This window comes from Lissotriton helveticus, chromosome 7 (genome assembly GCF_964261635.1).
Source record: "Lissotriton helveticus chromosome 7, aLisHel1.1, whole genome shotgun sequence".
Classification (NCBI taxonomy): domain Eukaryota; kingdom Metazoa; phylum Chordata; class Amphibia; order Caudata; family Salamandridae; genus Lissotriton; species Lissotriton helveticus.
In genome coordinates, this window is record NC_136068.1 from 1,653,364,329 (window position 1) to 1,653,381,520 (window position 17,192).

At 42.1% G+C, this 17,192-nt stretch overlaps 1 protein-coding gene across 1 annotated transcript in view; it reads left to right on the plus strand.

Annotated features, from left to right (window-relative positions):
• LOC144767593 (trypsin-like) overlaps nucleotides 1-17,192 on the plus strand; it is a 189,606-nt gene that overhangs the window by 89,736 nt on the left and 82,678 nt on the right. Inside the window, exon 4 of the mRNA XM_078651002.1 lies at nucleotides 3,119-3,258. Coding sequence (XP_078507128.1) covers nucleotides 3,119-3,258 — 140 coding nt within the window. The remainder of the gene's footprint in view (nucleotides 1-3,118; nucleotides 3,259-17,192) is intronic.

Below are 17,192 nucleotides of genomic sequence, written 5' to 3' on the forward strand. Positions count from 1 at the left end.
GACCTCGGGTGAGATACCGCTCACCGGAGCATAGACTTACTCTTATTGTATTTTGCTGGCCATTTTATAATGGAGAAAGTATTATGTTGCGGTATCGTGTGTGTGACTGGCTGTGATCTTAAGTAGTAGCGCTTTGGGTTGTAGCGTATTTGTGTTTCTATACAGTTCTTTTCGTGTGTGTCTGACTGGTTTTGTTCGTGTGTGTCTGACTGGCTGTCATCTTATATTTCAGCGTTTAGTGTTTCTTTGCAGTTCTTTTTGTGATGACACGCACTTTGTGTAGGAGTGGGTTGTAGTCCCATGTTCCTTAGGAATGGGTTTTGGATTAATATCCTATTTAGGTAGTCCCATATTCTATTTTTACCATTTGTTCACTTTTCTCTGTTGAGAAGTGAGAGGTGTTTTATTTTGGAATGGGTTTCAGTCCCATTACCCTGGTTCATGCTAAATGTTTAAGAGGGGGTGTTGGTTCCACCTTTGTGTTTTTAGGGGGTGTCAGTCCCACCTAAATAGTGTTACACTAGGGTTTGAGTCCCATTAGTGTCCCTTAAAACAGGGGTGGCGTTTTTCTTGGCTACGTCACAGTCTTCTCATGTGAGAAGCACTTTGGAGTGGGTTCTAGTCCCATTACTCTAGTCTATGTTTTTTTTTATCCTTGTTTAACATTCATGGTCCCTAGTTTTTGGGGCAGGTTTAGGTTTTGGGTTTTGGGTCCCACTTGTTTATCGGTCCTCAGTTTTTAGAGCTAGATATGGGTCTTAGTCCCTTCATTGTCTATTTTACACATATGGGTAGGAATTTGTTTTTTTTCAGTTCCTATCTTCTTATTTCTCTGTAGTCTTTATCCATTTTAGAAGGCATTTTATTCCTATCATAGGGATTGCTTTATTTGTCTTGCCTTATTGGTTTCGTTATTTATACACGTGGGTTGTAGTGCCATGGTGTCTTTTATTACAGGAGTGCCATTATTTTAATTATTTTTTTTCTCTTCTTGTCTGTAGCACTTTCTTGGGATTTGGTGAGCTCATTGCAGTCTTTTCTGAGATTTGGGTTAGTTTATGAGAGCTCAATATTTACATATTCTAACATTGTTCTAAATTAGAGGAGGAGGAGGATGGTGAGGTTTTTTCTATCTGTTCACTTTCCTTCTTCTTTTACAATTTATGTATTTCTGTTTTCCCTCTAGTGATGTTAATTTTTAATTCCATCCCTGGGTTACAGATTTCTTTATATTTGTATTATATTTCTGTTCTTTGTTTTTTTTCCCTTTAACTTTATTGTGTTCCGTTAGTAAAGGGAGAGGATAATGTAGTATCCTTGCACTATCCCCTTTTATTATAGAATGTTCTAGCTATGATGCGCAGTGGAATGTTGGCAGTCTGTGGGCTTAGGCTGGGCAGTTGGCTTGGGGCTGAGCATCATGCAGGATTTTCCTGTTGGGGTCTTTATGGTTTATACCATCTTATCTACCTAACTTCTAATAAACCATTTATCTACATCTACTGTCTGAGGACATGATTACTACAGATTTCTAGCTCAAATAGTGGCATCTTAACAGAAACATCTTGGATATCACTTACCCTTTGTTCAAGTACCAGTACCTTTCCCTCCATGACGATCCATCTTTCCTCAATCTGTTTTAGTTTTTCATTAGTAGTGGTCATAAAGGGTTGAAGACCACGTACCTCATCTAATATAGAGTCCAAAACAGGATTCTGCGAGGAGAGGATAGGATAAGGTGAGTTGTTCTTATGCCTTTTTTGGTTTTGTACCAGTGGAAGAGGATCTGGCAGTGTGAAGGTCATTGGCCATAGTGAACACTTGAGAAGGCCAATTTATCTTATGAGGCAAATGACAAAAGATGTCATAGCTATGCAGGTTATATAAAGTGCTTCTTATGTTTATATACAGGTTGTTAGTTCAAATTCTGCGACATGTAACAAGACCTGTGGCTACCAAAAATGAGCATGAGCGAATAATGCAGTATAAGGATATCCAAATAAAGAGGCAAACATTTGCTATGAGGAAAGACTGACCCACAGTGCCATGTAAGAAAAACCACAAGAAGGTGAAAATAGGCAGGTGAAGTTGAACAAATATAGCAGGTTGATGAGGTATGAATAGTATCATTAAAGGCTCACAGTAAGTCATATGTGACAGAAATAAAAGGTCACTGAGAGAAAAGAGTCTTCCATTAATGAAACAAATATGAAAAACGGGTGAAAAAAGCCATATTTGTTAGGAGGTTAAGGCTCACGAAGTAGTTCAATAGAAAGAGAGCTCAGCATTGAGCAGATACCTGTGCTCGACATGCTATCAATCTCATTGTTGCTCGAAGGCGGTACGGGTGGCAGAAAAGCAGGAACGCGAGTGCTGCGGTCTAAAATGGCGTCCGCTCGCTCTGTTCTGAGGCAATATTGCCGCAGAGGATTATGGGCTCAGGAAGTAACAAAAGCCCTCCAAAGTTGCTCACGCAGACTCACCGCACCTTCATCTAGCCGCGACCGCCACAGGATGTGGAAGTAGCGGTCGAAAGAGGCTCAGATAAACCAATGGAGTCCCACGTCGGAGCGGAGCTCACACAGGGTCCACCATGTTGCTTCAGCGGTCAAGCCACGTCCCCCAGACAGCGGGATCATGATATGACCTTTGGTCATAATTGCCTCAACACACAAGGGGTAATAATTAATTTAAAATGGAAATAAATATCATAAGGTATCCAACATCTCATCTATGTGCAAATCGGCCGAAACCACATACCTAACAATATTCTTTGCAGAAGTGTACTTTAATCAAGTGTTTGCACCTATGTGTAAGTGATGTGTTATGTGCAAAGACATTTTTAATACTCAAAAACATAATTTTGGCACCTGTTGTTGCAGCCATATTTCTATTTCAATTCAAACGTTGTTTTAAGAAGCGCAGTCAAAGCTACTGGCTGCAGAGTGGATGCCTCTTATTTAATACTACCAATTATGAGAATGAAAAACCTTTCAATTTTTTTGTAAACATAACAAAAATGCACTGTTCTCATTATGTGTTGAATAACTTGTGTTCAAAGCTTATTTTAAGTTTGTATTTCCGGAAACTGATCCAATTACTCTGTATTCTTTCCTAGATACCTTCCCGGATGTTCTGCAGTGCCTAAATGTAAAAACGGTTTCTCAAGCAGTTTGCGCCAAAGCCTTCCCTGATGATGTTATAGCCGATGGCATGCTCTGTGCAGGGGTTTTGGAGGGTGGTAAGGACTCGTGCCAGGTGAGAGATCTGCTTTTCAAATTTTTAAAAGGTCAGCTTAGATAAGTGTACTGTAAATAATGCATGTTCATAAAATAACATACCATTATAAAACATACCATACTAAAACTTAACACAATACGAAACAACATAACAGAATCGCATAACATATCGTATCGTATCAGTTATTGACATATCAAAACATTGTTTCATAATCAACATAGAATACATCAGTTAAAAACATCTTAAAACAAAAATAAAACACACAAAAAACAACAATAAATTACATTAAATAGCCATAAAATCAATTAAGGATGGGAGTGTAAAATCACAATGGGACATTCCTGACCTGGCCTTGTGTGCCTTTTAACACTTTACTTATAATTATCTAAGCTGCATACAAGAATTTAGAGACGACGACCACCACCATTGAGGTTGTGTCACTTTTGCATATTCTGTATGCTTCTCCTCTCGACAATAAACAGAGGGATCTACACATAGGGGCAATCCATTTGGACCTTGGTTTCGCATGGTGGGGGCAAACAATCAACACATATTCATCACCTTTGTGGGGAGTTTGGCAGCATGGACAACACTCAGATTCCTGGTTTGCCTCCCTCCATGTTGCTGTAAAGGCAGCTACAGCTAAACACCCAGATCTAAATTGAAGATGTAGGGCTCGCGCCCGTGGTGGGTGTATAAAGTACAGGAACACCTCACCCTCACACACAGACCTGTGGTAGAGGAACACACATGCCAGACTCCCTAGTGATGCGTTGTGATCTCTAAGACGGATGACTTTCTCCAGCACCATCTTCTTTACTGCAACAACATCCCCCCCAAATGGCCTGTGGCTTGCTCCTGAATTTCCCACGCCCACATCAGACCAGGTTTCTTTGAGCACCCTTAACCAGCTCACACTGTCTACCACATTGGCTCCAAGCTCATCCCTCAAGCTCTCCTTTAGGTGACACAGTTCTTCAGTACTACACACTTGAATCCAATACAACAAGGTTATAAACAGAAGCACTATCTCTAGACCCAGCAGCCCCCCAATGAAATTGTTTTCTGAAGTGCAAAGTGGGCTAGTGTTAGGGCACCCCATAATTCTGCCCCATACAGTGCTGCCCCCCCTGGCATGTTCCTTATAGTTTTTCACCACTGGGGGGGTGGGCGACCAGGCCAGATGTTTCGCAAATTTTGTATGGCACCTGCCGGATGTTTTGCAATAAGAATGCTTTTTAAGATCTGTGGGTTCCATGACAAAATAGTTGAACTCCTGCCCCCTTTCTAGAACCTCTGCCCCAACCTTTATGGTTCCTCTACACCTACGTTTCTTGGAATACACCATGTATTTGGTCTTGTTGGAGTTGATTTCAAGGTCAAAATCTCTGCAAAATTGGTTGAAATTATCAACCAAATTCTGCAGACAACTATTACTTTTGAACAGCAACAATGTGTTGTGTATGAAGAGGAGAGCTGGTATTTTTACCCCCGCCAAGGAAGGGAAATCATTTACACAGCTCATTAAATAGGTAATACAATTGTTGATGTAAAGAATAACAAGAGTTGATATAAGTATGTATCCCTACCATACACCTTTGTTAACAGGGAAGGCATCAGTTAGCACTCATTTCACCCTTCATCTCACTTTCACAAAATTCCCCTTGTGCAAAAGTCTAATCGAGTGGAGAAGATGAGGCAGGATATCCATTTCCTGGAGCAGTCCCCTAAGATAGGTACCCGGTCGAAGACAGCGCACAGATAGATGAACGCCACATAAAGGTCCCCCTTGGCCAGATCTACCACCTTCCACTTGGTCAAGAGAAAGTGAAAGACCTGGTCCACTGCACTAACCGTATGCCTAAAACCTGTCTGAATTTTGGAGAGGATGTTATTATCATCACACAAATCTAATACTCTCTCCAGTACCTGTTTGCAAAATATTTTTGGGAGGTTTTCTAGGAAGCTAATAGACTGATAATTTGAGGGCACATTAGGGTCCCTCCTTTTGAACATTTGCACAATGTCTGCGGGAGTAATCATCCCCTTTGCCACAATTGCATTGGAGACCTCATAACATATCATAAAATATCATAACACTGCGTATCACATCATAAGATATGAGCATTGTATACCATAATGTCATCAGAAGAGATGGCACGAAATCACATGGCCTAAATTTCCACGTGAGAGCTACTGCTAGCTGTGAATACCCTCTTCACATTCACAGTCACAATGCTATTAGGCTGGTTGAGTAAGGCAGGAGACAAATAATGTGGTTTAAAAAAAACGGGAAGCAGCATCAGGTATAAAATCCGAAGTAAAATCTGTTCTTGCCTATTTAATAAGAAAGTGCTCAAATATCCTGATATTCAACTATATAGTTCGCAGAATAACACAGTCTTCTAATGTCCACCTTATCACAGTTCCATGCATTAAAATTGCTCACTTGGTGGTCGCCCCTTTTCTAATTTGCAACTACCCAGTTGAATGCCATTCCAGTTTCTCTTAGTGCGGAACACAACTATCCTCTTTTCAGGAAGAATCTCAAAACCTAGTTGTTTTGTTAAAATTGTTCCTCTTCTAATTCATCCTTAGCAATGGGACACCCTTTTCATAGGTGGCGGTTTATCTACTAAAAAAAATGTATTCATTCTTTCATCCCTGCCATACCATGTTATTATAAGTACATTTATAGATGGACAACATCATTTAGGCTTTACATGGTTGTTTCACAACCTTCATTGGGAGCAGAGGAGGTACCTTTTCTATTCTTTCAGGGGACTAGAGGTGATTTGACTGATCCTTCTGCTGCAGCCATTTTTCAACCTGTAAATGCCACCATGCACACTGCGGCAACTTGCCATCTGGCAATGTATCCCCAAAATGGGGGAAGAGTGTCACTGCCCGAAAAAAAGGTGTCTATGCTAATCAGGGTTTTTTTCTCAGTATGTTAGAGTGACTATCTGTATTTTGTGCTGAAAGCCCAATATTGATAGAGCAGAGGATTTTAGCTTAATTACATCTATTTTGGAGGCCAAATGCTTAGCTTGACATTAACGTGAAACCACTTTGTTGAAATAACACATAACAAAAATGTGCCTTTAAAAGTCAGGCATGCTACAGTGTATAATTAATGTGAAACTTGTTTTCGGAATGACACATAAACTAATGCACACATCTATCATTTCTATCGTATTTCTATTTCTAAAGACCAGCCCAGACCTCTTTTAACTTTCTATCTCTCTTTATTTCACCTTTCCTGATAAACAAATGGTATAGGAAATGCAAAATGTGCCGACTTAAAAAAAAATATTTCTGGTATCCAAGCTACTTGCTCTCATTGCATTAAGATAGTTTCTAGCTGCCACATAGTTACACAATGGTGAATAGACAATAGTATATTAAAACAAATATAGTTTAGACGAAGATCTGAAACTCGTGATTAAACCAGAATGCTGGATTATAATGTTTCTGTCTTTAGAATAGTTTATTGTGACGCAGTGGAACTTGCACAAGCTTATATTGAGATGCGTTTGAGTTTCTCATGGGAAGTATGAATGATTAGCAACTAACTGATTCATTTGCATAGTCTTTCATCTACTTCAAGTGTTTACCGTGGGAACGAAGGAAGAAGCTGCAGATGATCGGACAATAGCTTTCCTTTGGTTTGAAATGACAGAATACTGGAACATATGTATTGTGCTTTTTATATTAGTGTGTTTTTTTCTCTAGGTAATATGGCAGATTCCCACAAAACTACTCTCCGTGAGGAGTTCGTTTCCTGACCCATTCTGATGTCCTCTTTACATACCTTAGCTGAGAGCTACTGCTGACAGCTTTAGATGCTTGCCTCTTGGGTAGTGACTCTTTCATTCCTTCATCCTCCTGATTTATGGGTGTAGCTACTGCAGCACCCATTGCATAGGGAGACTTATCTGAGTTTGCCTGAACTGCTCTTTATGGGGAATTCAACTACTTGAACACTCTACAGATCTCACTCTTCTCAAGAACTCTTCATGGGTCCCACTTAGCACTCTGAATCGCATCTTACATAGAGTAGGGATAGATTTCCTTTATGGAACACACTTGTCATATTTTTGCATTCATTGCTTTTAAACATGCTTTCTTGATGTTTCTGTAAACAGATTGATCTGATTTACTAGTTCAATAAAAAGACAAAACAAGTTTACTAAACTCCTAAATGATAAATGAAAGGTTTTTGAACCAATCCTAAAACTCTCATTATTAACCACGCAAAATATTAAAATTGAGAATGTATGGTGAGAAATATTGATTCATGCTCCATTCTAAAACCCGCTGGCAAACATCTATCGACCTGGAGAAGAAGGACGTGGGAGTGGAGTCCACTTTTGTGTGAGACCTGTTGAACTGATTAAAACTAATACCTTGCTTCGCTATCACTGTCATTTCAATGGTGGTCATTCAGGAAGGCAATGCCACCCAAAAAGTAGTCACACAGCCAACCTAGACTGGATGTGTTGCTCATCCACAGTTTCTAGTGGCATGAGCAGTGCTCTGAGTGGAACCCAGTGGTGGAGCTAAAGTAGGCTTCACCAATGGTGTCTGCTATCGACCATGGCGGGGCTGAAAGAGGAGTGGGAAAAATTCCAGCAATTGTTTGAAGCAAGGTGGGGATTTCCATGAGGACATTGAACTAAATGTGGCCTAGCATTCTCAAGTTGACCTGTTATAAGATGTGAATAGCTGATCAATTTATCATTTTCGGTGCATTTGAATTATAATTAACAAACACATCTACCATATGGGAAATGAATGAGCTGCCCAGCATGATATAGGCAAGCATGTTGCTGACTTCTGGGTGAGGACTATGTATCGGCATCAGATCTTAACCGCATTGCTGCGGCGGCTTTTCCCGCTGTACGCGGCAATAAGTGCAAACTTAAGCCATCAAGTACACATCTATTTTGGTTAAATTGATACCTTGCCTGAATTCAACAGAGATGAAACCTCCAAATATTTGGAAAGATGTCCCGTTATTCTTCAGCCCTTCTGAAAACATACATTTGCCTGTGCTGTAATCAGGTAAGGATTTATCTTCTCCTCTATGCTAAACAGCTGTCACTTTGGAGTTGGTCAAAAATGGCATTGGAAAAGCAGTCATCATCAAATATGTTATATTTCTGCTGGATTCATAAAAGATTCAATCAAATCCAACAATACCAAATAAATAAATAAATGACATAGTAAAAGAACTTGATACAATGAGACATCTACATTTTTGCAACAAGAATAGAAAAGGACAATATATAAAACAGTACTCACTGGTTAATAAAAAATTATACAAATCCATAAGTACGTAACAATGATGTGCTAAACGAAGAGCCCGCAGTTATCACCACATCTAGCTCAATTTAGCCCTACGATGTCTTTGCCACGTTTGTCTTTGCTGTAATCAGGTAAGTCTTTAACTCATCGTCTGCGCTAGACAGCTGTAGCTTTGGAGTTGGTCAAACAGGCATTGGAAAAGCAGTCAGCAGTTGCTGAAATTTGTTAAGCAGATAGGATGACAATCTAAGAATGGACCAGCTGGGCAAATGCCCTCAACACCTCCAACCCAGCTACCACCACCAACCTCGAACAAGGAGTGAAAAACTTCAACGGCTGAAACACCAATTGTGAAGATAGCATCGTACCCATCGATCAAGAGCAACAGCCAGAGAATATCCTCCATAAAGGCCAGCTGGTACACTCAAGTACTCAGAATAGCGAAACAGGACAGCAAACAGTTGGAGAGAAAATGCACGCCACCAAGGCCACCTCTGACAAGGCAGCCTTCAAGACCTCCCTCAACCGCTACCACTGCCTGCTGAGGGAAACAAAAAAGACAGCCCTTGCTGCACGCATCAAAACCAGCACCAACAACACCAAGAAACCTGTCCACTTTGTTAATGAATTCTACAACCTGACTGCCAGCGAAAACAACATTGTACACTCACAACCTCGCCCACGTCTTCCGCAACAAGACCACAACCATATACAGAAACTTCAAACACCAACCCACACCTACAGACTTCCCCAACAGATACGTGACTGCCATAACCAACACAAACCATACACTGACCACCTTGAACATCCTCTCCATCCCGGACACCAACTCCACTATTAAATCCATGCACTTGGGAACTCCCACATAACCATGCATTCACCACATCTTCAACCTCATGAACCAAAGGATCGACCAGGAACTCACCACCCTCCTCAACACCTATATCACCACCGCAAAATGTCCTAGCACGTGGAAACACGCTGAAGTCAGACCACAAATCAAAAAACTCAGCCGACCTCAACAAACTCAAAAATTACCGGCCAATCTCCCTGCTCCAGTTCCCAGCAAAGGTGCTGGAAAAGATCATCAACGATCAACTTATGACACACTTGGAGCAGAGCCAGCTACTCAATGCCTCCCAAACCAGCTTCCGCAGCAATCACATCAAAACTGCCCTAATCGCAGCCACTGATGACATCCAAATCCTCCTTGACCGAGGAGAAAAAGCAGGTTTAATCCTTTTTAACCTCAACACTGTATCCCACCATATGCTGATCAAAAGACTCCACCAAATCAATATCCAAGGGGACTCGCTCAAATGGATCTCCTCATTCCTCACAGGGAGAATCGAAAAGATCAACCTCCACCGTTCACTTCTGACCCCAAGTAGATCACCTGCAGTATTCCACAGGGCTCACCCCTCAGCTCCACGCTCTTCAACGCATGTATGACCCAGCTGGCCAACATCGGTAGATCCCACAGTCTCAACATTATTTCCGATGCAGACGGTACCCAACTCTCACTCATCAACGATCCCACCACCACCAGAACCAGCTTTCAAAGATGAATTACAAATGTCACAGACTAGATAAGAACATCTGCTTACAGCTGTACACAGACAAGACTGAAGTCCTGATCTTTGGCAACAGCAACAACACATGGAACAACTCCTGGTGGCCATAAGAACTAGGACTCGCTACCAATCCCTCCAACCATACCAGAAACGTTTGAATCGTCATTTACACCAAAATCACCATGAAATCACAGATCCGCACCGTAACTACTGGCTGCTCCCTCACTCTGTGCATGCTAAGTAAGACCTTCAAGAGAATACCTCTACACATGAGACGCTCCGCGACACATGCCCAGCTGACATTCTAAGTAGGAATTGCTGCACACCTCCTACAGAGACATCAAACCATACAGAATGCTGCATCCAGACTCATCCTCTGCCTTTCCTGATGACCCCAATTCACACCCCACCTTAGGCAACTCCAGTGGCACCCCGTGAAAAAGAAATGCCAATTCAAGCTGATTCCCCACGCACACAGTAGACAACATCTGTGCTTGCTGCAGGCAATGTTTAGAATGATATCAGGGTAATCAACAATAAAAATTGGCCCATCAGACCATAAAAAGGCTCAAAGCTCGACCACATTCTGCCTTGGCAAACCAGCCCTTCTGTCACTCCCTGATTGGCCTATAGGCCACTTCAAGCCTAATAACAGTTTTCTCTTAACTCTGCTACATTGAAGTTCTAATCAATTCTACACATTCAACATTTGTCCCGCAGCCTGTACATAGAAAATATGCAGTCTTCAAAATTTGATCACAAACTGTATCTTGTATGTGAAGTAGTACTAGAAATTTCTAGCCACACACTTAAGACTTTCCTCCAGAAGGCCCCAGGGGGCCCAATCAGGGGGCTGATATGTTTAGATATTGGGGGATGTGGATCCCCCTCTATGAGCTGTAGAACAGCCTTGGGACCCCATCCCCAGGGCCGCAATGGAAAATAGGGTGGGTGCCCCAGTCCCACCCAGGACACCCAGAGCAAATGCAGGTCTTAGGGATGCACAGGGAGCCCCGGAGTCCCCACTGATGCTGCTCTCCTGCCTGCACCCATTCCAGGGGAATAAAGAGCTGACTTCATTTGTATGATCCCTCTTGGCAGGAGCAGCTTTTCTCTACTTCCACCGGGCGGGAACAAACATTTGTTACCAGCCCACAAGAGTACGGGCAGGGAGTTGTAGTTACTACTGCCCGCCCTCTTGCAGGCAGGAAACAGCAGTGTCCCAGGGGATGAGGTCCCTGGGACACTGCTGCCACCAGGCATCAAGTGATAGGGTCCCCAGAGCAATTCCATGGCTTGGGAAGGGAGGCCCATGCCCCTCCACCAAACAAGGCCTTCAGAAAAGCTTGGGGAGTGGGGCTGCACACATTTGCTCTCCTCTCCATTAAAAAAAATGACCGCCCCCATGGGTCTACAGGGCCCTTTCAGGACCAGGGAAAGGGAACTGCATGTCTCCCCCCAATAAAAACCTATCAACACCAGGGGATACAGTACTTGGGTACTTGAGAAGGCTTGGGCAGAGCACCCCCCTCCCCATTAACAAAAATGATCGGCCCTGCAGAATGAGGTCCCCTGGGCCATGGAATTCCTCAGGGAGGGGGCTACAACTCCGCTCTCCAAATAATTACAAAAAACAGTGAATGTGAATACAGTTCACATTCACATTCACAGCTCCAGCTGGAAAGCTCCTTGTATTACCCTTTTTTATAAATATTTTTGGATCCTGGTGGTGCCCCTAGAAGGGGCAAAAGTTCCTAAATGTCGTGGCAAGCAGCAGGGAGCACAGCAGCCCGCATAACAACATTTTCTTTTAATTGCAGTACATCTTCTGGGTCACTGAATCCATGATCCCAGGAGAGCGCATCGTTTTTTAAGCACTTAGAGCTCGAGCTGTGTGCTCTTCAGCTGGAGTTAAGGAACCCCCATGTAGTTTGTTCTATGGCTGCATTATGTGGCATGAAAATGTTTAAAATACTCAAAGACATGTTAATATATTTTTTAAATATTTGTGACAATCACATTTTAACATAGGAATGTATACACTATTCATTTAATTATAGTTATTGCTGACTTTTTGACAAAGACAATGTATCTGCCTTATATATTCTGATCTGCTGACCCCTTGATAAAGCAAATAGGCCAGCTTTTTAATATTTTGGTGTTCTGATCATTTGACAATGTCAGTAGTCAGTAGGTCTGTATACATAAAATGAGAGCCGGTCTGGTTACCAGAGGTCCGGGCCCTGCACTGAACCCCACACTATGCATGATCCTAGGCCCTAAAGTACCTATAACTTGTACCCATGCCATGACCTGCTAGTTACCTTACATATTACATCAGTCATGACATCTTCTATGATATTATTGATAACAACACAGTGCATGGTGGGGGCACGAGTTATAGTTACATTAGGGCAGGAGTTGTAGTTACTTGGAATAACTATAACTAGTGCATTTCAATAGTTTATTTTAGTTTAAAATATGTTTTAACTGACATGTTCACCTAACTATAATGTCTCTTTAACCTTTGCTTTCGTCATTAATTATATATAAAGACACAAAAACACACTCAAAAACACATATATGCAATCAATTAATTGAAGAAAAATCTGATAAGAGATTACATCAATGGATTTGAGATTTATCATCATGCATACTTGACTTGCCTATATACTTGGTGCCGTTTGACGAATCTTCATGACATTTCCCCCCCAAAAATTGTCAAAGTTAGCCTTGTTGAGCATGGTAGGCTTCATTGTGATCCATCACATGGATGTTAAGAAAAAGGGGGATAAAAAAAGCGATTTCCCATGTTAATTTCCATTGGAGCTTTGATCACGACTACAGACACAGAATTACACCAAATTTGGCAGCAATGTAGATCATGTTTTCAGTTATCTGGTGTAAGTCAGCTCAGTAGTAGTAGAAAGCTTTATTCGATTTTAGGACAATATAAAATCATAAAAGCAGCAATCAATATATACAATTTCATATACATCATTAGTACACAATAAAAATAGTATTAAATAAAGTGGCTGAGCACACATATAATAAAGCTTTACATACATGCTATGATTCGTACAGCTAAAAATGCAAAGTCAAACATGTCGATCAACAATGATCTAATTAATCTGTAAAATTACCGTTAGTCTCCAAGGTGGCTCGGGTTTTCAGACAGCTTTTTAAGTACATGGCAATACATTTGGCATTTGATGGTGTATCTAAGAATTGTAATGCCATAAAGGCAGCACGACATCTTCTCAAGCCAAGGGACGATAGGATGGGAATAATCCATCGTTTGCGTGGTACATCGTAATATTTGCATAACAGTAGTACATGTATATTTGACTGTTCAGAGGTACTATCACAGGGACACTGGGTGATGGGGATTGACCAATCCTGTCTCCCTGGAAATATGACCAAACGGAAAACCAATTAAGTCTAAACCGAGTCAACAGGTACTTCTCGTAAGTAGTCAAACAGAAAGTAAGGTACGGCTGAATACCCAAGGAGCATTGGATGGTTAAAATATGGCTATTTGTGGCTTTATGGGATTCTTGAGCCAGGCGAATTTCCCCCAGATGTGATAAGCACAGCATTCGTAAGGCCTTTCTAGTAATAGTATTTAAAACTGCCGGGTCTTTAAAATATTTAGAAAGGTCCAAGTCATTTAAGAAGTTGTGTACATATAGCAGCCATGGAACGTTCAACCAATTATCTAAAACCAAACATTCTTCAATTAATGCACAGGTTAGGTGGCACTGCTCCGTCGTCCAAATGCGATGCCACAATAGTATTGGCTAGATTTATATGTGATTAGCAATGTAGTCCATGCCTAATTCCATGTGGCAGGCATAGGTTGGAGAGGACTGGGGAACGGCCAATAGATAGCGGATGAAGATGTTCTCTACCCTTTGTAAATTGGCCACTGGTACATAGCCCCATACCACAGCGCCATATATAGCTGTGCTATGGCATTTGGCGTAATATATTTGCAGAAGCTCTTTTGGTGGTGGTTTACCTATTTTACGGGAGAAGGCAATCAGTGCAGAGGAGGCTCTTAAGAATAGGAGATATCTGCTTTCAGTGGCCGGTTTCCAGGAGGAGGTATTATCAAAAAGTATACCTAAATAGGGGTAAGTCTTGGTACAGTCCAGTTTTGCATTATCAATACAAATCAGTTTGTGCTTAGATCTCTTTTTTCCAAAGTGCATGACAAATGTTTTCTTTATGTTGACCTTTAAGTCCAACGAGGCCATGAATTTGCAATATGAATTTATTTGGATCTGGAGTTGGACTGGGATTCGGGCCATGACTACTGCGTCATCCGCATAGAGTAACGCAGGAATCGGACGACGGGCGATTGTTGGAAGGTCCTGACTCCCTTCTAACATGGCCTTCTCAAGGCCATTTGTGTATAAATTAAATAGAAAAGGAGCCAGGACACACCCTTGTATGACTCCCTTAGTTACTCAAAACGGGTGTGTGAGCTCCCCATTTACCCCAAATCTCACTCTTGCCGAAGCGCCTGAATACAGCTCACGTAGGAAAGATATTATAGGAGGGTCCACTCCCATTTCCGCCAGGATTGACCACAGCCTAGAGTGTGATACACAATCAAATCCACATATACCAAGTGAAGATTGCCTTTCTTCGCCTGGACATATTTTCCAATCAGAAGGTAGAGATTCAAAGCCTGCTCCACCGTGCCCAAACCCTCCTGGAAACCATATTGCAGGTCTGTCATGATGTTATTGTCTTTGGACCAGACCTGCAATCTCTCCAGGATCAAGCGGCCTGCCACTTTACCAAGGGAATCCAGAAGGGAAATGGGCCTGTAGCAAGCTGGGTGATTTCGATCTCCCTTCTTAAAGATAGGGAGCAGAATGGAGGTGGACCAAGTTTTTATAAGGCCTCCTTTTAACGCAGCTTCGATAACTCTGGTTAGTACCGGTGACCAGAGCTCCTGGGTATGCGTATAGATGTCCAGTGGCACACCATCCGGCCCAGGTGCTTTGCCAGATTTTGAGGAAGACAAAGCCTTGATTACTTCCTCATGACTAAAGGAAAGTTCAATGGGGTAGGGCGATGGATGGAGGTTTTTACATTGTTGTGGATTGTCGCCCGCAAAAATCTGAGAAAAGTGGGAAACCCAGTCCTCTGCGGAAATCGCTACTTCCACGCTAGGGCCATTTTTGGCTATGTTCAGGAAGGGTGAGTTAACCACTTTCCAAAACTGTAAGCTGTCTTTCCTATTACAGCTCTCATGTAGCTTCTCCCAAAGCTCTTTTTTCCTCTCTTTTTTACAATCTTTTTTCGCCTTATTATAAAGTTTTCTCAACCTGTTAATTTCTATTTGATCCCTCTTTGTTTTATGTAGGGCTAATTTTAGGGCAGATAAGGTTTTGCGACAGTCAGAGTTAAACCATCCTTTTTCTTGTTGGGCATTATGTTTTTGTTTACAGAAGAGCTCCTTACTAATCACTTTAGTTAAGTCAATGAAATTATTCAAAGTTTCCTCGGCGGTGGAAAGGGGATTTAGACATACTTCAATCATCGCGGAAGATTTAGCAATAACTTTTTGTGTGATAATGTCTGGATCAACTTTTGCACATAAACAAGAAAGGAGAGGTCAGATCAATCTCTGGTCGATCACTTGAGAAATCTCTAATAACCACAAATAATGGAGTCAAAACAAGGTAAACACACCCGATTTGGGTGGTGAAGAAAGCCCTCACACACCGACCTAGTCAGTGTCATGCTTCATCATCGGGCACCACCAAAGAGGCCGAGTGCCTCTTTTGGTGTGCTACGACGCCAGAAAGACTGCGGAGCTGGTTGTGTGGGAAGGGCGTGCTCTAAATTACAGTGAAATTATTAAAAGTGCCTTAAAAAGGTATCAAAAATAAATTTTAATAAGTGATCCGTAAGGCACAGAACAAAGAGTATTATGTGTCTGGATTTATTTGCCAAGGTTTTAGGATTGGTTAAATACAGAGAATACTCAGATAAATCATAGTCAACATGTTTCTGCTATATGGGTGGTTTTCATTTACCAAGGCATTCGTCAGGACTAAACCCCGGCGGTATGGGCTCTCTAATCACCCACCCTAACCTGGGGACGTGAAAGTGAAAATTATAAAAGTGAAAAAAGTGCTTAAAAAAGGAAGAGTAAATTACTCATTCCAAAAATACTCCATAAATTTAGGAGTGTTACAGCACCTGTAAAGTGAAAGACATAGACAAACAGAAGACAAACATAAACATTATTAATATGAGCCTTTCTGAATTATCATAGTGCTCCATCATGTGTGGCTTGAATAGTGTACCCAAAGTAAACACTGATTTTAAGCACCATCCAGATAGCCCCTAGAGGATGATAGCGGATAACTCTGGGAAGTGACGTGCTAAAGGTGTCTATTTACAAATTTACAAGAAACGTTCCAAAATGGGGGGGGGTTTAAAAACACAGAAATGCGTGTACTCCTTATGAAGGGATCAATGGACCTAAAAGGTCTGTGCCCCTCAAGGTGGTATTTAAAGGTGGAACTCTCACTTTAAAATGGGGCGCTACTAGCACCATGGGTCTCGGGAGGGGATCGGAGCGAACCTGGCACATCCTAAAAGAAAAAAGAGGTACAGTTGCAATTGCATGTGCACGAGTGGACACTTAGCTCAACATGCAGAGAATTCAGCGACCTCGATTGCTGGATCTACTCACGCCCTCAGTGCTCTCGACCCGCCGCAAACCTGATTGTGGCCTCAATGCCGGACCCCGAAGATGAAAAACCGGGGCCGGTAGCGTGGTTCTTAAAGGAATCAGTCGCGTGTGCGTAGATGCTTCCGGGTGGGCGTGTCCCGCCTAGGTCGAGGCTTGGGACGCATCCGCCCAGAGGGCTGGGTCTAGAATGGGAACGAGGCTTGGTTGCCGTCATTCCCTCGAAGGTGGCGTGGTTCTGAAGGGAATCAATCGCGTGTGCGTTGATGTTTCCGGGTGGGCGTGTCCCGCCTAGGTCGAGGCTAGGGACGCACCCGCCCAACCCGGAGGGCTGGTTCTGGAATGAAAAC